General features: G+C 39.4%; 1 protein-coding gene across 2 annotated transcripts in view; it reads right to left on the bottom strand.

Moving 5' to 3' along the window:
• The window catches only part of MIB1 (mindbomb E3 ubiquitin protein ligase 1), a 331,151-nt gene that overhangs the window by 103,739 nt on the left and 202,653 nt on the right, over positions 1–24,759 (bottom strand). For both annotated transcript variants that reach the window (XM_029591112.1, XM_029591111.1), the window contains exon 13: positions 7,062–7,194. In XM_029591112.1, the coding sequence (XP_029446972.1) occupies positions 7,062–7,194 (133 nt within the window). The remainder of the gene's footprint in view (positions 1–7,061; positions 7,195–24,759) is intronic.

Here is a 24,759-nt window from a genome sequence, read left to right as displayed (position 1 = left end):
GGCTTTCGTGAAGCTATGAGGACTTGTGAAACATTGTCTGAAAGGTTTAAAGATTGCACAGTCAACCTTTCAACATCCAAGCTGTCAGACACAGTGAATGGAGGTTGGGATGATGTAATAGACCATTGTTCTGTGTTATTAGCATTGGGTCCGTGCCCAGGCAAATGGGTGGTTGGACTGATAGGTCGCAAAGGATGGGAAACCAGACCTGATGTGGCCAGTGAGAGGCTATGAGAATCAGTGTTCCCCTGTCCTGTCGTAACTTCACGAGAGTCTTGCTGATAAGTGGAAGTGGAGGGTAAGCATAGAGGAGACCTATTGACCATGAGTGTCCGAAGGCATCCCCTGGGGGAGATTCGTGGGTGCAGTGTAGAGAATAAAAAAGTTTCCTACTTTACGGTTGTGTATTGACGCAAAGAGGTCTATGTGCGGATGACCCCACTGGTGAAATATGCGTTCTGCTGCTGTGGGATTCAGGGACCATTCGTGGGGATGAAAGGTCCGGTTGAGATTGTCCGCCATCACATTGTCCGTGCCTGCTAGATAGGTTGCTCTCAATAGTATGAAATGTGAGAGAGCCCAGGCCCAGATCTGTGCTGTCTCCTGACACAGTAGATAAGAGCCTGTGCCCCCTTGTTTGTTTAGATACCACATTGTAACCTGATTGTCCGTTTGGATGAGGACCACTTTGTTTGATAGACAATCCTGAAAGGCGAAAAGGGCATATCGAATTGCTCAGAGTTCCAGAAAATTGATCTGATGATTGGACTCCGCCTTGGTCCAAAAACCCTGGGTTTGGAGGTTGCGTACATGAGCTCCCCAACCGAGGGGAGATGATTCTGTGGTTAGTATAATTTGGGATTGTGGAGGTTGGAAGGGTAGTCCTACCAGGAGGCTGGACTCCTGTATCCACCAATTCAGGGAGAGACGTAGCTGATTTGTGACGTGGACAATGTGAGACATCTCTTGATTTGACTGGGACCATTGGGATTTTAAAGTCCATTGTGAGACTCTCATGGCTAAGCGAGCCATGGAGTTCTGTGAATTGTGGACGCCATGTGACCCAGTAGAGTCAAGAGATGACGTGCCATAATGGTCTGGCGAGACTGTAATGATCTTGCTAGGACGGATAAAGAGCGTGCTCTGGTCCGTGGGAGGAACGCTTTTGCCTGGATAGTGTCGAGATCTGCTCCTATGAATGAGATTTTTTGAGATGGAGTCAGATGTGACTTGGGGTAGTTGATAAGGAACCCCAGTGATTGGAGATTGATTGTGTAACATAGGGACTGAAAAGCTCCCGTTTGAGACGGAGCCCTTATAAGCCAATCATCCAGATGGGAGGAACGCTTTTGCCTGGATAGTGTCGAGATCTGCTCCTATGAATGAGATTTTTTGAGATGGAGTCAGATGTGACTTGGGGTAGTTGATAAGGAACCCCAGTGATTGGAGATTGATTGTGTAACATAGGGACTGAAAAGCTCCCGTTTGAGACGGAGCCCTTATAAGCCAATCATCCAGGTACGGATAGACGTGGACATTGTTTTTCCTTAAATGGGCTGCTACAACTGACAGGCATTTTGTGAAAACCCTTGGGGCTGATGCAAGCCCGAATGGTAGTACACGGTATTGAAAATGGAGTTGACCTACTGTGAATCGGAGGTATTTGCTATGAGAAGGATATATCGCGATGTGTGCGTAAGCCTCCTGCGGATCCAGAGAGCAAAGCCAATCTGTTCTTTGAATCAGTGGGAACATGGTACCCAAGGTTACCATTCTGAACATTTCTTTTTAGAGATATTTATTTCAGGCACGTAAGTCCAAGATAGGATGAATGCCTCCTGATTTTTTTGAAACCAGGAAGTAACGAGAGTAGAACTCCTGACCCCAATGCTGTCAAGGTACTGGTTCTACAGCATTGGATTGTAGAAGGGTCAAGAGTTCTGCTTCGAGGAGCGGGGAATGAACGCTGGGGTTTGTGAGTGGATGGGATAGCCCGGTCGGCAGTATGGTGAGAAAGTTTAGATGGCATCCTTGGCTTATTACAGTTAACACCCACTGATCTGTTGTGATGGTATGCCAGAGATGGGAGAAGAGGCACAAACGACCTCCCACTGGAGAGGCAATAGAATGAAGAGATTGGCTGTTGCTCTCTAGAAGAGAGTCAAAAACCCGAAGCCAGGCCTGTCTGTGGGGGCTGGTTGGGTTTTAGGTGTCCTAGTTTGACACGTCTGACCTCTGAGAAAGTTTAGATTGTCGAGGACGAGATTGAGGTGGGTAATATCATCTTGGTTTATATGCAAATCGTCTAGGATCTCGTCTAAAAGATCTCTGACGTAGATGGATAATCCTGAGGAAGAGCAGATAGCTGACATAGGGTGTTGTGGTGGTCTTTTAACTGTGCAACTGTTTCCTGGACTTTAGTTCCAAATAAGTTGTTGCCAGTACATGGGAGGTCTGCAAGACTATCCTGGACCTCTTGTCGCAAGTCAGAGGACTTAAGCCATGCCCAACGCAGTGCACTGATACCTGCTGCAGAGACCCTGGAGGCGGTGTCAAAGATGTCAAACTGCTCTTATCTCATGCTTGCCAGCATCTAGACCCTTTAGGAAAATGTTTAGTCCTTCCTGGTATTCATCAGGTAAAGATTCAGAATACTCCTGTACTCTCTTCCAGAGATTTCTGGAGTACTGAGTCATATACAACTGGTATACTGCAATGCATGCAATAAACCCTGAGCCATGAAAGACCCTTCGTCCAAAGGCATCTAATGACTTTTGTTCCTTACCTGGAGGTGCTGAGGAATGAGGCCTGGACTTTTTAGATTTCTTTTGGGCCGACTCTACAACTACTGACTGGTGAGGTAGTTGAGATTTTTGGAAACCTGGAGTTGATTTCATCAAATAGATAGCATTAGCTTTCCTATTTACAGGAGGAATTGAGTCAGGATGCTCCCAGTTACGGTTTAGAAGGTCCAGTAGTACTTCATGAACAGGAACTGCCATGACTTATTTGGATGCATCTACAAATTGCAGCCTGGCATCCTCTTCTGTTTGCAAATTAAAAAGGAATAGTGTCAGACATTTCCTTAATAAAATTTGCAAATGTCAAATCCTCCGGTGGGGGAACATCGACGTTCATCTAGGGGTGAATGTTATGAAGGAAGATCATCTGAATCAGAGTCAGTAGTATCAACTCCCCATGGATTGTAAGGGTGGTCACTGGTGCCTCCAGGACCTTGAGGTTGAGGTAAAGGTGCAAATCCAGCCGGATCCGGAGGTGGCACCGATGGGAATCAAGGCGGTATCGATGGAGACACAGAGGATGGTGAAGGCATCGATGGCATCAGTGTTTTCGAAGGACGATGCAATGGTATGAAACCCGATGGACCCAGTGTTGGCTCTGGCATTGGCCAATCTGGTTCCTCATCCGAGGATAAGGGTATCGGCATTAGTGTCTGTGGCTTCGCAGGAGCCGATGGCATGGCTGGAACCGAGGGAAGAGCACCGATTAATGAATCTAGTTTTTCCAGAAGAGGAGCCAACATAGACGAGGAATCGGGCATCGACATGGGAACCGGTGGCGGTGGAGACTGGAAAGATCTTAAAGCCTGAAGCACCACCTCTTTGACAATCCTGTCCAATTCCGCCTGAGAAGCCAGCATGGGGGGGCAAGGCTATTGGGGATGGAGGCTCAGAAGGCGTAGCTGGAGGCTCCACCGGTGGCGGTGATGTTCCGGATCCCAGCACAGATACCGGTGGGAAACGCCTCAGTGCCCAGAGTCCAGACGGGTATGGGGCCTAGTCTCCTTGGGGCTTTTTGCTCGGTGGCTCCGTCACCGATGTCTATGGCTTTCCAATTCCTACATCGGAGGAAACACTTCGACGACAGTGTCGATATTTCTCCCAACGATCAGTGTGTTGTTTGTCTGGCATCGAAGATGAAGATGTCGATGTCGATGCTTTGGACCGAGAAGAGGCAGGTGAAGGGACATTACCGGTGGATTTTTGCCATTTAGTCTTCGGTGGCGACAGAGTCTTCTAAGATAGAGGGTTTTGGCTCAAGGTCGATTTAGTAGAAGTTGATGGAGAGACTTAAAAAGAAGTTCCATTTTCTCCAAACGGGCCCTGTGGCCTTTTGGAGTCATTTGTGAACAGCTTGTATACTGTTGCACGTCATGAACGGGTCCAAGAGACAGAACACACACATCGTGCGGGTCTGTGATGGACACAGTTCTTTGGCACTCGGGAAACTTGCGGACCCGGTGGCCATGATTTTTAAAAGAAAAAACGGTCACGCGGTCGATGACCGAATACCGTGAGAGGAAATCTCCAGGAACCGACCGAAAAAACGATGGAAACAACTTACCGGCATCGACTGTGGTCGGTGGTCAATGGGGGACCCCAGGATAGGGAAAACATATATAATTTTGAAGCTAAAGTTCCGTGAGGAAAATTTGTGAAGTAAACGCACAGAGCTCCAGAATCTGCGAGGCTACTGCTGCGCGGAAAAAAGAGAGACTGAAGGGGGACCCCTGCTGGATGCAGGGTTGATACCATGCTGGGCATGCTCAGTGGTGCCAAGTTCTAGAAACTTTGACAGAAGTTTTCCATTATTGGGCTCCATCCTGATGATGTCACCCACATGTGAGGACTACCATCTTGATTGTCCTGTGAAAAATATAGCACCTAACAGACTCTCGGGATTTGCAATAATGCACACAAACTAACCCGCACAAAGTTACACCTGTATTATGGAACACACTCAAACAGTAACAACCATATCTAAGAAATACAACTATTAAACCAGGCCCTAAACACTAATACATTTCCTATTGGGAAAACAGAATAAGCCAAGCTGCTATAGAGCCCCACACAGAAATAATTGTAAAGCTATACTAAAAATGTTACAAAACAGCTGCTGAACAGAATAATATTCAACAATTAAAAACCCATAAAAATTATTAAAACATGTCCAAATATCAATAAAATATTTCAAAACAGCAGACATCGCATAATACCCAATAATTAAAATAGCAGTCAATCAAGAAAAATAAATTTTAAAAGCCACCTTTACTTACCCTCTCCAGCAACTCTCCTACTCCTTTCCCTTCCAGGCCAAAAGCACTCACCAGAAGCAGCAAGGGCTGCTGAAGCTCTGTCCACAGTCCTCTTCCTTAGCGCCCACAACCAGTCACAAACACACACACCCCCAATTAGACCCCATGACCAGTCTCTGTCTCTCTCTCACCAGTCATCTTCCTGACCAGTCTGTCTCTCACACAAACAGTTCACCTCTCTGACCAGTCTCTCTCTCAATCACACTTATGTTCTCTTATACACAAGCTCTCAATCACACACAAGTGCTCTCACACCCATTCACACCAACTCTCACCCACTAGCTCTCACACCCCCAGACACAAGCTCTCACCCAGGCACCCATTCACACACAGACACACAAGCTCTCACCCAGGCACTCATTCACACCCACAAACTCTCACCAAAAACAACTTCTTCCTTCACTGCAGGGATGGGCTCCAGTTCCGCCGTGGCTTTACTCCAGCGGGCCTTCTGTGGTGGCCTCGGTTGGTGTCGGATTTCCTCTTCGCCGTCATGAGAATGGGCTCCCAGGGCGGCCTTGCATGGTCAGGGTAGTGTTTCCTCTTCGCCGCCATGGGAATGGGCTCCCAGGGCAGCCTTGCTTGGTCGGGGTCAGGTTTTCCTCTTCACCGCCACGGGGATGGGCTCCCATGGCGGCCTTGCTTCGTCGGGGTTCGACACTGCCATTCTTCTCACCCCACCCCCGGGCTATGTGATGCCTGCTTCACCGGCCAATCAAAGGCTTCCTCCCTTCTTCCCACTCCCACTGGCAGGTAGAAGGGAGGAGGCTTCCAAATGGCCCGTGGGACTGGAAAAAGGGAGAAGGAAAGTACAACGGGGCAGTGGGACACCGGGAGACGTGACACACCTGCCGGTGTCTGGCAACACACTGGTGTGTCGCGACACACCAGTTGAGAAGCGCTGTCTTAGACTATCCATGCCACTTTTGGTGCCACTTTTGCCAGTCTTGGTTTCTTGAAGTTCTCCTTCCCCTTCTAATGTTTACTCAAATTTCATTAGAATTGATTAGAAAACTCCAATTTGAAGCTTGAAATAGGCTGCATTGCTTCCCTCATTGACTAATAGGAAACAAAAAAAACCAAGTGAAATGAAAAAAAAGTTTGTTTGAAACTAATGAAACAAATGGAGATGATGTATGAAATGAATAAATGAACCAAATAAAAAATGTTGCTCTGCATATTTCTAATCAATACCTTCCCTAAACTAAATAGAACTTAATACTTTGGAGAAACCAAAAATTAAAAATACTGACATTCCAGTCCTGTATCTACCTAATTTTTGCCCATTTTAAGACCACCATTAGCATTATACAACAGTAACTGCCTCTACTCCTGTTCCACCTCTACATGAATAAAATTTTACATAGGTACATTCTTCAAAACACTTTTTATATACAAATATTCACCATGTATAGATATCTTAATTAGATATGAAGACAGCAGAGCTTGTGAACTCAGTATGAAATAAAGACATTCTTACAACTTCCTTAGCAGGCTGGCCTGCTGCAGATATGGGTGCAAAACCTAAGCCAGAAGGCGTTTAGCGTTTGATACCTAGTGGCCAAAGTCAAGGTGCACCCATACTGGACTCCAGAGAAAACTCAAAGTCTATGGCATCTGGACAATAAATATTGTTGCAAAGGATATGGGAGGGTAGAGGATCAAATTTGGGAGTAAACCCAGGTAATTAAATCTCATAATAGCTAAGCAGAAGCTAGTTCCAAATGAGCTAAATGCCCAAAAGAACAAGAGGAATCAAATGCCAAACATTTCACAGAATGATTTCTTTTTAACAGTGTTAGCACTAGTTTCTCCTATTCTGAAAAGTAGATACATATATGAAAAAGGACGTTAAGGCACAATGTGGTCTTGTACAAACTAGTTTACACTCTGTATTTCAGCCACACATGTAGGGCAAAATGCTATCACCAAAGCTAATGCTTACCTGATGCACTAGTAGTTCAGCCACTTCCACATGATTATTGAGCGCTGCCAGATGTAATGCAGTATAACCATCATCTTTTTTCTCATCCACAATCCACGGCCTCGGAAGCTTCGACAGAAGTACACGCATTGCACTGAAGGAAATGAAAGACAATTGTAATTTTGGTTTACTCAAGTGTTTCTGCAGGCAAAATCCAATATATTCGGAGACAGCAGAAGAAATCAAGTTAATCAGATAGCAATTAAGTGATAGTAGTGAATGAAAAGAAATTAAGCTATGTGAACTTGAAAGCCTATTTACAATATTCTTCAGCTAAATCAGATACTGGTACAATAAAAAGTTAATAGCCCATAACAGAATAGTTAAATATAAGATAAAGGTTTTTAGTCAATACTGACAAAAATGTTGGCCACAAAGCAAAACATATTAGAAATAATTTCTAATATTTAAAAAAAAATTAACAGGATTGATTTTATAATTCAAAAATGGCCATTCCACAGGCATATAAAGCCCTCCTGAGTTAACAGTGAATATACCAGGAGCTTGCAGATAATCATCTCAATGCTAAAAAGCCATCATTTGTCTCACTCACTTATAACAGTAGTTTGTAAACAGACAGCAGGAAAAATTCCACAAGACTACAAAAAAATGAAGACAGAAATATAGAATATAAAGGCAGATAAAGACCACAAGGTCCATCTTCCTGTTCTATACTGAAGAGTTAACTTGAACACTGGCTCTACCTTCATTTCACTTTACCACAACTAAAGATCCTGTGTGTGTATATCCCCACACACTAATTTTGTTAGGGGCTGACATAAAACCCACATTAAATTCAGTAACATTTTAGCACGGGTTTTACTTAATGTGGACATTAAAACCATGGATCTTCATGGGATGCAGTAAGCTAAAAGAATACAAATCTAGCAGGAGTGTAAAAAAAAGAAAAAGGTGCTAAATGAAAAAAAATGCGCTGAAATGTGAACCTGAAAAATCTGCACTAACAGACGGGCCCATTCAGCATGGTGTGCTCGGCCGAGCGCACCTTTAGCCACGATTTGGCCGCGCATTTTCGATGCGCCAACCCCCCGAAACTAATAGCGCCCGCAACATGTAAATGCATGTTGATGGGCCTATTAGTTATTACCGCGCAATACAGAAAGTAAAATGTGCAGTGAAACCGCATATTTTACTTTCAGAAAATGCCTGCCCAAAGGCAGAAGTTAATTTCGGCCGGCACAGGGAAAGTGTACAGAAAAGCAGAAAAAAATGCTTTTCTGTACACCCTCCGACTTACTATCATAGCAATATTAAATCGGAGGCCGCAAAATTAAAAAAACATTTTTTAATTTTTTTTAAAATCTGCCGCGGTCCGCGGGTTGGAAGACTGATGCTCAATTTAGCCGGCGTCCGTTTTCCGAACCCGTGGCTGTCAGCAGGTTCGAGAACAGCTGCCGGTAAAATTGAGCGTCGGCTGTCAAACCCGCTGACAGCCGCCGCTTCTGTCAAAAAGGAGGCGCTAGGGACGCACTAGTGTCCCTAGTGCCTCCTTTTACCGCGGGCCCTCATTTAAATATTCGATCGCGTTCCCAGGAGAGTGGCCTGGGCACGTGTCTGGACAGCCGGCACTCGCCTCGGCTCTCCCGCGGTTTTTACTGTATCGGCCCGAGAGAAAAAAGTGCTTTAACACAAAAGGAGGTAAGTTGGAAGGAGTGTGACCAAAATGGCCTGGCATGCAAAACTGGCACTGGGCATCCTGACTTTGGCACGATCTCTCATGCAAGACCATTTGGGCAAAGCATGCCAAGTGAAATCAAATGATAAGCTCTCTAGGGTGAGCACCTACAGCCTAACAGTAGGCACTCTGGTGCTGTGCATCCCTAATGGCTGTAGTTGCCCATTCCAGTCAAAGTGGGATGTGCTTTGGTGTTGTGCATCCTACTTTGGCGTACTTTTCAGCTGTAGGGGCCTTCCCAACTTAAATCCTTCCTGGGCTTGAGATGGAATACCACACTGGTACAACAACAAACAATGGCCACCAGAAATATGAGTTTACTCCATCTCAGACCCAGGAATTAAATTTACAATAAAAGCTCTCTGAGGCAGGCACCAATCACAAGTTTTCTTTGTTTTCCTGAACAGTATGCATGCACAGTGCCAAAATGGGTACTTTTCTGCTGTTAGTGCCCATCCAGACAGCCCATGCTTTCTTCATCTAGCTGTAGGTGCCTTCCCCAGAAAGTTTATTCTTCTTTTTTGTAATTTAAATTTTACAAAAGCTTATTCTTTTATTTTACTTGTCATTCCTTATCAAAATAGCCTTAAATGATTGCGCGCACATTAAAAAAAAAAAAAAAAAGTCCAATTTGGACGCATGTTTTTAATACATCGATATTGTGTCAGCCTGAAAGAAAAGAGAATATGACTGTAGATAAGGACCGTAACGCCCATCTAGAATGTACAACTTGCTTAAATCTGCAATGCCACAGACCTCAGTTGATCTCTGGCTGTACTTCATTTCTTTACAATAAAGGATGCTTTGTGCTTATCCCATGCTTTCTTGAATTTTGTTAACGGTTATCACCTCCACTGGGCAGCCATTCCATACAGCTTCTATCCTTTCCCTAAGAAATATTTTCTAATATTATTCCATACTGGTGTCTAAGTTTGTTTGTTATACCTTTGACCGGTCATGAATTGTGAAATACAGGATTAACATACTCATGCCTTATTTTATAGCAAGATTAGTAGAAAGCTTGCCACTGAATGACAGGAAAACCTGGACAGTTGTGTTTCCCTTTCACACTCCCCCCCTTTCCTTGCACACAACTTCTACTATAGGCACGCTATAGGATCCTGAACCACAAATATGTTCTCACCTGGAGCTTAATGGATGTTGGGACTAGGTTAGCAGGCATAATCTGTCAAAGGGGGGGGGGGGGGGTTAGTATGTGTGTGGGGGAAGAAGGGGCTTTTGTGTATGTCTCCCCCAACTATGCTGCTCCTCCCCTCATTTCTTGCTCCCCAGACCTCACTTCTGTCCTGGCAATTTCACCTCATCGGCTGGCAGGGCCCAGTTTCCCCCGCTTGCAAGCCACACAGCTCAGTCCTGCTTGAACCACTACTTCTTCGGGTGACAGGGGCTTGAGCTCACTGCCAGCCATATGGCTTAATCTTGAAATGACCGCATAGACACTCGCTGCACTCTGGTGTGAACAAACATCATGCAAACAGCAAATTGCCTTTAGCACCTATATACATATTGGCATTAACTTTCAAAAGGTTTTACACACACAAACGGATTTTTAATTGCTAGTGTTATGCATGTAACTCCTTTGAAAATTCACTCCATACTTAGCAGAAACATAAGCACTAGAAACATTACCACCCCAGTTTCTCAGTATTATAATTCTACTCTCCACTTCTAAATCTTAGAGAATCACAGCTACCCACATTCTCAAATGAAAATCTGCTGCATATGGTGGTAAGAAATTAAATATGAATTAATATTTTCACCTATCTTGCTAAAATTTAAGTCTTCCAAATTTAATATAATTCAAAGTGATCAATATTTATGAATATAATTTAATGGAACAAATTTTGAATTTAAAAGCATATTTCATTTGTTGAAATACAGCAATTATCACTATTTGTTAAAAAAAAATTTAAAAGATAAAAATTAAAAAAAACAAAACAAAACAAAAAACTTATGCCACTTAAAACACATTGTTTTTAGAAAACAAGACCATTATAGCATTAAAATGCTTTTGGCTGCCCAAACAAATATTTACAGTTACTGTTTAAAAATATTTTTGGACTATAAAATAACTATGGTTATTTTTCTTGTAAACGAATAGTACTTCTGTCATGCAGTCCACATTTTCTCCGTTTTCTCTCAAGTGCTGGCAGCAATGAAAAAGTTATCTAAGGGTGAACAAGATAATTATCACTGGATCTTCAAAGCCTATTGCTGATCATTTCAGCTTTCACTGCTACATAATATCCATAACAAACTTTCTTTTGTGCCCGTCAGCAGGGAGGGGTTTGGAGAAGGTGAAGAATAAAACTACAGTGAGCAACAGAAAAAAAAAAAAAAACCCTGAGCAGGAAGCTTAAAACATTCCCTACACAATCAACTGCTCGGCTACTTAGGCCTTTGGCTAAAAGGCACACATTTATTATTCACAGTGTTTTTCAGCTTACTCAATCTGTTGTGGCAGTAGAGGGTTACTTATTGTTCCACAGCTTGCCTCCCTAAAGATTGCTACTAGCAGAATTTCTTTTCTCTTTTCTGCTCTACGGTGTTTGTAAGTATAGTGACAGCCGCATCAGGCTTTCAGGCTTTACCAGTAACAGTGCAAGTTTAGTGAAAACCTGGAAAATGTAATTGGAAACATGAGAGCTGGCTTTATTTGGATGTGCTATAAATAGCAGAACAAATGGCAAAGCGGTGCTTGGACTCTGCAAGGATGAAGAATCAATAGGCAGAGAGAAAGATAGGGGGCTCCCTGAGCTCTTGGATCGACAATCGACAGCTGAGAGACTATTTTTTGCTATGGTTGACTAAATATGGTCAGGGAAGAGAGAAGCACAAGAGAACCCATTTGCCTGCGAGTGCATGTTTCAAATGCTTAGCTGCCTATAAAGCTGTAACAGTTTTGCTCGTGCTTTCTGAGTGGAAAATACTGTTAAGTGTCCATGGTGTGTAAGTTGGAGACCTGACCCAGCTAAAAGACTTGACCTCTGGAAGAAGGAAAAGTAGCTTCAACACAGATATGTCTGCAGCTCAACCTGGAAACTAAAAAGAAAAGAAAAAACAAACCAACCAAAATCCAAAAACACTGAAGAAAAGATGCAGAGCTCTATGTCTAAGGATCTGGGAAAAATCAATACTTGCTGTCTTTTTTTTTTCTTTTTTGTTTTAATCATTGTCTCTGCAACTTTACTCCTCTTCTGAATCTTTTCATCTGAGCATGGGTTAGGTTCACTCAAGCATCCTTCCTTGAGCACTTTGGGTTCAGCCGCCACAAGGTACTCATTTCTCTGCAATGCTGTCAGTAATTTCTAACCCCCCCTCCCTCCCAAGAAAGGGCAAGTGCTGAGAAAATTTACACTATTTTTCTGTTTTTAAAATTGTATTTGAGAAAGTGAGGCATTGTGTTTTACAACAATCTTGCCCTCCCCCACTACTGTCCTTCCATGAGCTGAATCAGCGAAAAGGGGTAAACAGTTGAGATGGCTGCTGCTGGTGTGTCTCTAGGTCATTGCCTCTCTTCCAACTGCAAATGCTGCATGAGACCAAGCTTAAAGGTAACAGGAGGCCTCTGCAATTTTGCACTTTTAAGAATGCCTGTGATCTTCTGCATGTTTCACTATAATATGCTGCTTGTTTTGAAATAATATTGTCTGTCTGTCTCTCATACATTGCTTAATTTTAATTAGTTTATGTAACAGTCATATAACACCACCAGATTTGGTCAAAATCTTATTGCAAGTGTCTTGGCAGACAACAATCGTTTACAGCACTATTATTCAGGAAAACCCAAGTTGTATCACAAAGATTTTCTAAAATTGAAATGTTTACTGTTCATAGTTTTAGTAATAATGTCACCCTTTTTCACTGCAACTAGAACAGTTTAATGTAAATCTATTATTTAAAAAAAAAAGTACATTATTTTACCCCCATACTGCTTCAATGTAGTGTTTGCTAGAATAAAAAATGTAAACATTTAAATTGACAGAACAATTTAAAACACAAAGACAACTGAGTGGAACACCAGACTATACATATAATTCTAATGCTGCAGTGCTGTTCCTCCCTGTACTGCTGTGCACGCTGATTTGTTCTCTATCTGCTGCACTAGGGTTTTTGTCATAAGCTACAGGAACTCTGCCTTCCTAGTCTCCCTTTTTACCAAAAGATCTGAAAATTTCTAATTTGTAATACTTTAAAATGCATCTAACAAAAAAAAAAATGTTCCATGTTTAAATCCAGCTAACCATCAGCACAGATTTGGAGCTCATTATTTTATCAGAAACCTAATTTCTTACAAACTGTTTTAGCAACTATAAAATTTCTGTGGTAATACAGGTTATCAGATCTCATCAGCTCACTGAAGAGATACTGGTCATTCCAATGCCATTGATATACATTATGAAATAGGAGAAAAGGATAAACATGCACTGGTTAAAAAAAAAAAAAAAAAAAAAGACAGACATTTCACATTTATATTCAAAGTAGCACTGATATAGAGAAGCCTGAAAAAGGCTTGGGATCATAAAAAGAAGCAGGTAAGTGACTAGAGTTTATAAAACATTTCAGAAGCTTTGAATGAGCAGTGCTGCATGTGACCTCTGGCCTATTAGTAGCTTAAATGCCACTAGAAAAGCTTTATCTGTGCCGATGTATTTTTACTCTTCTAATCACCACCAATGCATTTGGGGCAATTTTTAAAATTCTGGAAACCGCAGAAAAATTAGTAGATTCCATGCAATGGAAAAACAAGATGCCTTCTAGGATACAATGGCATATTATAAAGCAGCCAAAAAACAAACTGATGGAATACCTCAGAGCAAAATTAAAAGTATAAATTCCAGAAGAACACCTTGCATGCATCGGCTCTAAACAGATGGAAAAGGAAACCAGGCCATAATGTACCACAGGCTAAATATGTGGATGAGCATTTTAATATTTTTCCTGAATGTCAGAGAAATGAACTATAAAAGGCCTGAAGCAATTCTGCAGGTAAATCTAAATGTGAAATCCCAACTTTGGCAACAAGAGCAGCTTTTATGTAAGCAATCACATTAATTTAAAGATTCTAACATAACTTGCATTTTTCACCTCCTGAAGGAAACAAGACTGGAATGCTTAAGATGTACCTTAACATCTCTTCCTACAGATGGCTGACCTACAACATACCTGCCCAGGGAACATACTTCTTTATGTACCCATATGAACATATAGTGTTATGGAATGTAAAGAAGTATGTATTTTTGGCAGGCACAACAACAAGTGAAAGAGACAACTTTTTAATACTATTGAAGCAGCTCATCTTGTCTATCCTGATTGACTGATCTGGTAAATTTAAATACTGCAAGTCAGATGCTATAGTTTACAGATGCCATAATAAAAGCTATGCTTATGTTAATGAATCACAAAACATTAAAGTTACCAAACCTGATGCTCTTAAACGTGATTAACGGGTTTTAAATTTTATTTGGATGACATTAGAACGAGGATTCTGGTTTTAGTAAAAAATTTTATGAAGAAAAATGATGGATCATAACAGCTGTTTGTTCTACAAACTTTGTGTAGTCCTTAATTTAGTTCATAAATATTTATGCAATTATTTGTGAAATATATTTAGATATTGAAAATCAATAGAATTCAAATAATCACTATGAAAAAGGTGAGGGAATACTAGGACCATAAGTCATAAGTTTTGGATATAATCTATTTCATAGTGTAAACAAATGCTTTTCAGTTGTAAAATTGGTAATGGAAAAGTGACTATGGAAAAGTGGCAAATAGCTATGCATGTGGTTTTCCAAAATAAGTTACACTGAAATGTTTCCAATAATGCTTCAATCTCAGAAGTCTGCCAACAGAACTGCCAGTCAAAAAGCAGAGAAGTTCCATAGTTTATATTTGCTTCTTCCAATCTGTTGATTGTTTTAAGTGATCATGAGAGCAGAAATACTGAAGTGCATACTATTACCTAAGATGCTTAATATGATTTCATAGAAACCCTACTATTTAACCAACTTTTTTCTTAGGTTTGCAGGGTCCTGCTCAGATTAATACTTGTTAAGCTTGCTGATCACTTTGATGGAACTGCCATGTAAGAGAAAAGAATGCAAAGCGCTTATGCAAAATTTTCTGGGGCCACAGCTGAGAGTCAAATCACATTACTGCTAGATTCCCAAGCAAAACGGAGGAATGATTATTTTTTTTAATGGAAATTTTTATTCTGAAGTTGATAGCCTTAATTGACCTGTCTGCTGAATAATTAGTGAATGTCAACAAGAAAGCTTAACATTTTTTTCTTTTACACAAATTTTCCAATTTTGAAGGCCACAAAGAATGTATTTTATAGAATTCTAAAAACTATGCTAGCATGCAAGAAGGCTCAGCAATAAAAAAAGCTTTAAAATAACACATTTGTACAAAACAGGATAATGTTATGTCTACAGATTTTATGCATGAAAGTCCTCCTTGACTGCACAGTTCAGCTCTTACTGGTTGTAAATGATGCTAAGAGCTGTCTGAAAGTGAAACTTAAAAATTAAAAATGTTTTTCCCCATTAAGAGAGAGATAGAATTGCTTAAAATAAAATGACAATGCTGACCTCTGGCTTACAAAATCAAAATTTACTACTGACATTGCCTACTTGCCACTTCATGTCAAGGGATCTCTAGAAGTGCATTGAGTCACTCTAAAATGTCACATCCATCACTTAGATCAGCTGTTCATTTTTAACCGAGCACACACTGAACTCAGGGCATCTGCTGACACTGTTGTAACTCAAACATTTCAACCATCTGACTGACATGGAAAACAGATGCTGACATTATCAAATGCTGCACTACTTTTTTCCAAGGCTGCCTCTTGCCCTGATATGGCTAATACATGAAACTCTATTGCCATCCAAAAGTGCACTTGAGCAGCTGGATCTGTAGCAAAGTTCCCATATAACTGGTATAAATAGCAGCTGGTTTTAGAGGTGCCTTTACTGCTTAAGTCTTCTGGGACATGACACCTGCTACGTTTCTATTAGGATACATGGCATAAAGAATTACCACAGGCATCAGACTTAAACAGATGCAGCCATGCCATGCTGTGCGTGTTACTAGGGAAAGTGTGTGAACTAGTATCAGCCCTGAAGTCTGCGAGAACCGCATACAAAAAAAAGATTTCAATCAACATTTAAACAACCGATCAAAGTCAGGAATATACAAAAAAAGTCACATCAGCTGTTACATGAGAAACATGCCTGTTAAAATAAGTAATTAAATAAAAAGGCAGTTGCCTAGCTGCAAGAGAAGCAGACTTTGTATATCTTGGGGCTGACAGTGTAGCAAGTGCTCAGAGCTCAGTACTGTTAAGACCCAATCCCCAGCCCTATCAACTCATTGTGTGACCTTCAGCAATTTTATTGGGGGGGGGAGGGGGGGAGTGGCAGGGGGTAAACAAAAATAAATGGGAAATTTAATTTTATCTTGCCCTGAAGTATACAAATGTAACAAAGCTGGACAAAACTACACCAGTGCTTGTATCAAAGATTTGGTTTCATAAAGTGTTTGTGGGGATATCATTATGAGTTTGCTTGTGTCAGGCCTTCTCCACTACAGTGGTTGTAAGCAAGAATCCACTCGTTTCAATACGTATCCAACCTTTATTTAAAAATAATGCCATGTAAGCTTTTTCCTGCATTAGCAAAGCACCCTAAAACCAGGGCACTTTACAAATTACATACAGCTCAATATAACAATGCATCACTTCCTGTTTATTTGATCAAAATAGGCATATTAGCACATTTTCCCCTTTTAGAAGGACCCCAGTCTTTGGCACATAAACCCCTTATTTCTCACTAAAGCACTGAGTAATTGTATACTATAGTTAATTTTTAACTTCAGATCTATATGAACTGCGGCTTATCAGATTATACTCAATTTGTGTGTATACTGGTCAATGTTTTTCTGTGCATCCCCCTCCACATAACTTTGAAAGAGCTGGGCCTAGTTCCACCAATTTTTGTGTGGAGCCAAGTCCCTGGGGGGGACATCAGACTTTCATTTTTGCAGAACTGGTGAGTAATATGGCAATTTTCTCACAAGAAAAGCATGGGGGGGGGGGGGGGGGAAGAGTTTGGAACCAAGGCTATTTACAATGTCATATCTACTGGTTGTTCTTGGAAAAGAAATACAAAAGATTGTAAAATATGTTTGGATATTTTAATCATTTAAATATGTATTGAGTTCAGATATTATTCCTTTGGTCATTAAGTAATATAAAGAACATTACCACCAAGGCAGGTTAATTTTAAGATCAGATCAGAGCGTTGGCCTGAAGGCTCACTGGCAGCATCATGCAGAAGATATAGGTTCAGTTCTCGAACCCAGTTTCTGCTCCTCAGGGTGGCCAAGAATACATGCTGTGAAAGCAGTGCTCATAGTCCAAGTGGCAGTAGTCATCACACAATGGTGAGACAGTGACCTTATTCAAGGTACACACATATACAGTACCAGGTTCCAAAGTGATTTGTAGTCTATGGTTCCTGGCAAGGACTGTCACAGACAAGAGATAAATGAGGGTTGAAACTGGGCAAAAATATCCTCACTATAGCTGTAAACGTCAGTGCATGGTGGTGTAACCCCAGCAGAAGTCAGTTTCCAATAAGCTGGAAGCTCACAGGAGCATGCTGAAACTGCTGGGCAAAAAAAAAAAAAAAAATCTGATGAGAAAGGAAGATGTATGAATAGTTCTGCCCAATAATGCATTCAGGGGCAAAATTTGTTTCTGAATGCTGTTTGCTGAATTGTAATCTATTAGGACAATCTCATGGGCAGATGGCTACCCACAAAAAACAAATGGTGAAAAGAAAGCTGCTTTAACAGAAGAGATGTCAATTAAAAAGGTCAAACATGTTCTAACTGTGGCACTAAAAATGTGTACACACTTTCCTCTTAACTATGTACCAATATGTGAATATTTGTTAAAAAAAAAAAAAAAAAAGAAAAAAGGAAATTGTCCAAATGCAAACTTTTGTGCCGTAACTATTACTAAGCGCCAATGCTTTGCTGAAGCTGGTAAAATGGAACCAAATCACTTCTTCAATGGATTTGGTCCCCTTCAACCAGCTGTAGCTATGCATTGATCACTACAGGATGCCATACTCTAATGCTGGACCCAAGCAAGGGGGAACTAACAGCTTCTGGAAAAGAAGCTCCACAAATGAGAAAAATGTAAACATTACTTGCCAAACTATTTCTGTTCTTTCTAAAAGTAGCTTTACGTACATTCGATATCTTTCTGTGTTTTATTATTCATTATGGGACTTTGACTGTATTAATAATTGCAATTGTCATGAAACTGAAAAGTATTACAGTAACAGTTATTTTTATATGGAAAAGATTCAAATAAACTAATAAACCTTTACTATACCTCTCCATATTTGTTTCTAAGATTAAAAGTTAGCAAAAGCTATTCTACAGTATATTTATTTATCAAATATATCTCGTTCCACAAACAACTGCTGCCCCATGCAACAGAATTTTAGTATTATTCATTGTTCTTCTTTGACCTAGGGACTACAGGTCTTCTTAATCTCATTAGCTTTTTCAATAGTAGAGAATTCTAGTGGCTGTACTAGTCCCAGAGCACAAGAAGCTTTATAGGTTGTGATATCTTTAAAAGCGAGTAAAACTCAAAAATGAAAAAGACTTAAGAGTACAACAATGTGAGAAAAAAGGTACTTTGCAAAAGAATTTAAAGCACCTTATGCGAAAAACAACATGCCATTCACAAATATTTTAAAGGAAGAAAAAAAGACTTCAGATGTTATCTGAAGTCTTTTTGACCTTTTTGACCTCTGATTATTGTATGTTGTATTGTATATTGTTACTCATGTTCATAGTTATTTATCTTTCTATTTATTGATTTATTAATTTGCATTGCCTTTCAGTATTATCTACTCCCCCTGTTTATTGTTTATCTATCGGTTATATGTAAGGGCCATGCCCAATAGTTCTTGTTTTTTGTAAACCGATGCGATGTGCGAACGGCCATCGGTATAAAAGAGACTTTAAATAAATAAATAAATAAATCAATCAATCAATCAATCTGAAGAGCCCATGCTCTCTTAAAGAGATTCTCATAAATATGGCCTGATGGCTCCTGAAATGATCTTCTCAAGCATAATCATCAGTCTCAAAAAAACCTCCTTATGATAAATATTCTAAAATCTCAAATCAATCATGCATGTGAAATCTCAAAAATAAATTTTCAAAACACTTTAGTCACACTTAGCAATATATAGAAGAAACTTAACTTAAAGTTTTCGCACTGTCCATAAATAATAATCAGATCAGTTTAAAGCTGGTCAACTTTGAAACAAATTTCTTCAATATACTAAGTGTGACAAAAATGTTTTAAAAAATTATTCACACTAAACGAATCAAATCATTCTATCAAATACAGCTTATTTATATAATTCTGTTTCTAGATCTGCTAATGAAAATTTTCAATAAACTAAGCTGAACAAGAAAGTCCATGTAACACTGCTAAATTTAACAAATTCCCGTGGAAGCCATATTTAGATAAACATTTAGGTAGACATGCGTGGTTTGGCTTTCATCAATTAGAGCATTTAAACTTTGCATCTAAACTGTTAAAAGTAGGAGTCCAATGCAGAGATCATCACTCATGCTATACAGAACTATGGAAAAATATACTTGGAAGAATGAACCACAACAGAATCTAACTCTATGATGTAAATGGTTTGATTATTCTAATTCACCAAATACATTTTAATAGAATAGTTTATAGATTAAGCCAATTAGCTGGCTCTTGTTCTAACGAATCAAACATTACAAGTCCATGTGGTTGAATCAAAAAAATAAAACTAAAAAGTAATCTGGCATCTAAGTTTACATTTGCAATATTTGAAAAGTGATGCAAAATAGCACTCAGCTTTTAAACAAAAAACACATTTTAGACTTTTCCTAAAAAAAACTTCTGCATTTACTGTGGGATGCAGTTTTTTGGTTTTGGGGTTTTTTTAAGTGTTCACTAATAAAGTTAAACATGGAATCTTTCTTGTTTACTGAACTGTTCATATAAATCCTGACATTTTATATTAGCTATAAACTTTGCTTGAACAGTAATATTACACAGCTAAAGTACTGCAAATACTCCAAATACTGCCAAACAGCACTGAAGTACAGGAAAATAAACAGGACAGCAGAAGACAATCAAAACTATTTATAAACAGTATGTCCCACACAATGACAAGAAGATAGTTGATCTGACAGTAAGGGCCCATAACATTTCTTTTCCTAGACACATAGAGAAAAGTTGTTTGTTTTTTTTAATATAAGACCCTAAATTTGCTAGTATATCACACTATACTACATTTTCATGATCAAAAGCTCTAACAGCAAGTCCTACTTTTAACAGAAGTCCAGTCGGTAATCAAAAGCAAATAGTTAAGATCTCTTTGTGCCTGATGAAAGATTAATCTTTAAAGATGATGAAAATTCCTGTTAGTTAGCCACCCATGCCATTAGGATTTTATAAAACTACCGTACTTTTCACTCCAAAAGACGCACCTGAGATTCAGAGGGGGAAAATAAAAAAAAAAATTTTTTAAATGGTGTACTAAACCGGCTCTGTTCCCAGGCATCTGTGCGTCTTATGGAGCAAATTAGGGGTGTGCATACAATTTGTTTTGTCCCCATTTCATTTTCGGGTCTGAGGAGGGCCATTTCGGTCCACTCCCCGGATCAGAAAACTTTTATCGCTCTCTTTGTCTGGAGAAAAATAAAATAAAACAAAACCCCACCCCAACCCTTTAAATTTAACTACAACCCCCCACCCTCCTGACCCCCCCAAGACTTGCCAAAAGTCCTGGTGGTCCAGGAGCAATCTCCTGCTCTTGGGCTGTCAGCTGCCAGTACTCAAAATGGCGCTGGTGGCCCTTTGCCATTACTATGTCACAGGGGCTACCGGTGCCATTGATCGGTCCCTGTCACATGGTAGGAGCATTTTGAGTACTAGCAGCCAACGGCCCAAGAGCAGGAGATCACACCCGGACCCCCGCTGGGCCACCAGGTAGTTTTGGCAGGTCTTGGGGGGGTCAGGAGTGTGGGGGTTGTAGTTAGTTAGTTATTCATTTTTTATATTCACTCCATAAGATGCACAGACATTTTCCCCCCTCTTTTGGGGGGAAAAAAGTGTGTCTTATGGAGCGAAAAATACGGTAGGTACAACTGTGCTGCTTCCATGCGGGAATCAATTACCCCAACACATGTAAACTCAGTATAGCAAGAACAGAGTGGATTCACAAAGAAGATTGCAATGTCTATTTTGTAATTTCTGAATAAAAAGTTATTTACAAAAAAGAAAAAAAAGGAGATCCACAAAGAAAAAAAAAAAGGAGATCCACAAAATCAGGCTGATGGATATTTTGAAAATTTTAATTAACAGTATGGGCCTCTTTCCAAGGCAAAGAGGCTCTAGCATCAGGGGTCAAGGGATGAGGGTGAACAGGGAGTAATAATATTCTGAGAAAATATTTCTTTATAAAGAGGGTGGAGGAGTATGGAACAGCCTCCCAGTGGAGGTGGTGGAAATAAGGAAAAAATATCTGAATTCAAGAAAGCATGGAACAAGCACAGGGGAAATCCGAAGGCGTGGGACTGTAGAGCTAAGCAGTTTTGTAAGGATTAGCAGACAACATAGGCCATATGGTCTTTTTTCTACCATCACATTTCTCTGTTTTTGTGGTTAAATTCTTTCTTTTCTAATCTCGATGTTTGTGAACTTCATACTAAATGTTAGCAAAATACTGAAAGGTATTAATGATGCACAGAATAAAACTTTTTCTAACAGAAAGGAAGCTGTAGAGCTAGTGGTCATGATATGAAACTCTAAGGAGGTAGACTCAGGAGCAATATCATGAAAGGGTGGTGGATGCACGGAATGCCCTCCTAGAAGAGGTGGTGAAAACAAGAACAGTAGCGGAATTCAAAAGGGTGAGCAATAAGCACAGAGAATCACTAATGGCTAGAGGATGGAAATGAAGAATCTGGGTAACCTGTGGTAACTTTTGGTGTAACATTTCTGCACGAGGGTAACCTGCACGAAGCGGCAGTTACAACCCTACACAGAAGGTATGGGGATAACCTGCACAGAGTGGCAGTTATAACCATAAGGACCTTCCTGGGCAGACTGGATGGATTATTGTGGCATTTATCTGCTGTCATTTACTATGCCATTATGATAGATACTGGTTATTGTTTCATACCAGGTCTTTTTATTGTGAAGTTATTACCGAGAGACAACTATAACAGAATTGGATATTCACTGGTGACCAACAGGAATGTTTTTAAAAGGTACACAGTAGAAATTGGACAGTAGATATTTGTTTCTCCTATTCCCAATAGCAATCTGTTGAATAAATGAGTCCTGGCTACTTCTTCCAACAGTGCTTTCAGCAGCAGCCATGGACAAGTAGTAGTAGTATTTTAGAAATTAAATGCAGAAAAACTAGAATGGGTTATTGTTCCATAAAGCAGCTATAAGAGTGGTAGGGTAAAATAGTTTGCATCAGTTCTCTCCTACACTAGCATATCACACACTAATAAAAGACAATAGTTACAGTATGCAATATAAAATTACTGTGTCATGGAAAAACAAGTTTGGCAGTCTTACATAGGAAGACAAGTGTAAGTTCATAATCCTGCTGGAAATGTGTAGTAAAGCTTGCAAAAAAAAAAAAAAAGTACAGTAGTTTACTCAACAATTAAGCCTTACAAGAAAACTGATAAAGACAAAATTTTAAATGTATCGGTCTTCATACAAAAGGATAGCTATCACATTCTAATTTTTTAAAAAGTAGATGAAGTATTGATAGCCAGAAATATAAAATGAAGCTTGAGTTTAAATGAAAGAGCAAGCCACTCTTCCCCCACCCCACCAGAAAATTCAATTTTCAAAAAGTTATTTTTTTTTTTTTAAAAAGCTTTACAAGTTAGATTAGACTGCCGCATCTTAACAGTGTAATATTCCAAACCTTGTAGCCTGGAACGTAATTCTAATGTTGGGCAACTGACAACACTAACATTTAAAAAAAAATAAAATAAAGTTAAACTACTAACGAATGTATACACATTAACCCAAGTGACAATACAAGAAAACAGGCAGTAGCAAATGACCTGTACCACTTTTAGGATTATTACACAGATTTTCAGCAGCAACGGCAAGAAATGGGGTAATGTTGCCTTATAAAATTACTATAGTGTTGCAAAGTCCTTACTCCTCACTGGCCTGGATATTTTTTTAATATACAACAGAGTTTACATACAAACTACAGCCACTTAAAGCATTAGCAGTTTTCCATCCTTCAACCAAACATTTAGAAATTCATTAGCTTGTACAATGTAGTGCAAACGTTTAGGCACCCTGGTCGAATTATGTGTTACAATGAATCTCTAAGTGAACAGAAACTGACACAGCCTCTACATGGTATAAAATTAAACCTATTTTTCAGCAATTTTTAATGAAAATTACTATTTGCTATTTTTAACAAATTGATAATAATAAAATAGTGAACATATGCAAAAATAAGGACTCTCTTACAGTTGATTCATTACTATTTTTTTTAATTAAGGCCAAAAAGACTGACTTGTTAGGCTTTCAAGTAATCAGGTGAAGACAATTCTACTGTTTTATACAAAAAATCTGACACTTCTAACCTCTCAGGTTGTTGTCTACTTTCACTAGCCATGGGCTCCTCTAAGCAGCAGCTATCTGAGCATTTGAAAATTAAGTTACCATAATTCACACTTACAAAGCAGGGGAAGACTATAAAAAAATCTCTATAAGTGTCCAGCTAGTAATTTTAACTGTCAGAAACTTAAGAAATGGAAGTTACAAGGCAAGATCTAGAAGTCCAAGAAAAATCTCTGATGATAATGCCCAAAAACTGGTCAGATCTATAAAGCAGAATAATCAAATTGCTGAAAAGTTTAGCTGACACTGGGATAAATTGTTCATAAGATCACAATACAGCACTGCTTGTACAACAATGATTTGCATGGGAAATTGTCAGAAGGAATCTTCTTCTACGATCTCATCACATAAGTCATATGTAAAATGCCTGAAACTTTTTGGAACAAAGTACTTGGGAGTGAAAAAATGAAAACTTTGGCCATAGCCATATAATATACTGTAACTTCTATTTCTTAACAATGATTCTGACAGTTGAAATTGCTAGCTGTAAGCTTAAAAATTATCAGGAAGTTTAAAAATATTTTATAGCTATGTCCTGCTTTGTAAGAGTGAATTACATTATTTTCATTTTCAAATGCTCAGACAGATGCTTAGAGAACCTATGGTTGTTGAAAGTAGACAACCCATCACAACTTGAGTAGTTAGAAGAGTCAGAGTATTTGTTCAAACATGAAACTGTCTTCATCCAACTGAATGAGGCCTAATGAATCAGTCAACTTTTTGGGCCTTAACCTGTAGTAATGAATCAAACAGAAGGGTGTCCAAACCTCTACACATGTAATAGTTACTGTTTTATTATTCTCAATCTGTTAAAAATCAACAAATTGTAATTTTTCATAAAAATGTAGAAATGTATTATGTTTAACTTTGTAACAAGTAGAGGTTGTGTCAGCTTCTGCTCACTTAAGCGGTATATTGAAACATACAATTTAACTAGAGGTGCCTAAACATTTGCATACAACTTTGTATGAGAGAAAGGTATATTTAGTTATATTACAGACCACAGCTTTGTGAAACTCAAATTTTTCCATGTTTTATTGTATTTCATATTATTGTGAGTCAGTGTCATTTCTGGATTAAGGCAGCATGTGAATATAAATATAATATACATTTAAGATCTTAAAAGCAAGCAGGAAAAATCTGGAATAAGCAAGTAATTCAGGATAGCAACCTTTAAGAAA

Source organism: Rhinatrema bivittatum, chromosome 2 (assembly GCF_901001135.1).
Source record: "Rhinatrema bivittatum chromosome 2, aRhiBiv1.1, whole genome shotgun sequence".
Taxonomy (NCBI): domain Eukaryota; kingdom Metazoa; phylum Chordata; class Amphibia; order Gymnophiona; family Rhinatrematidae; genus Rhinatrema; species Rhinatrema bivittatum.
Note: the sequence above shows the minus strand (reverse complement) of the source record. Positions and strands in the feature narration are given on the sequence as shown.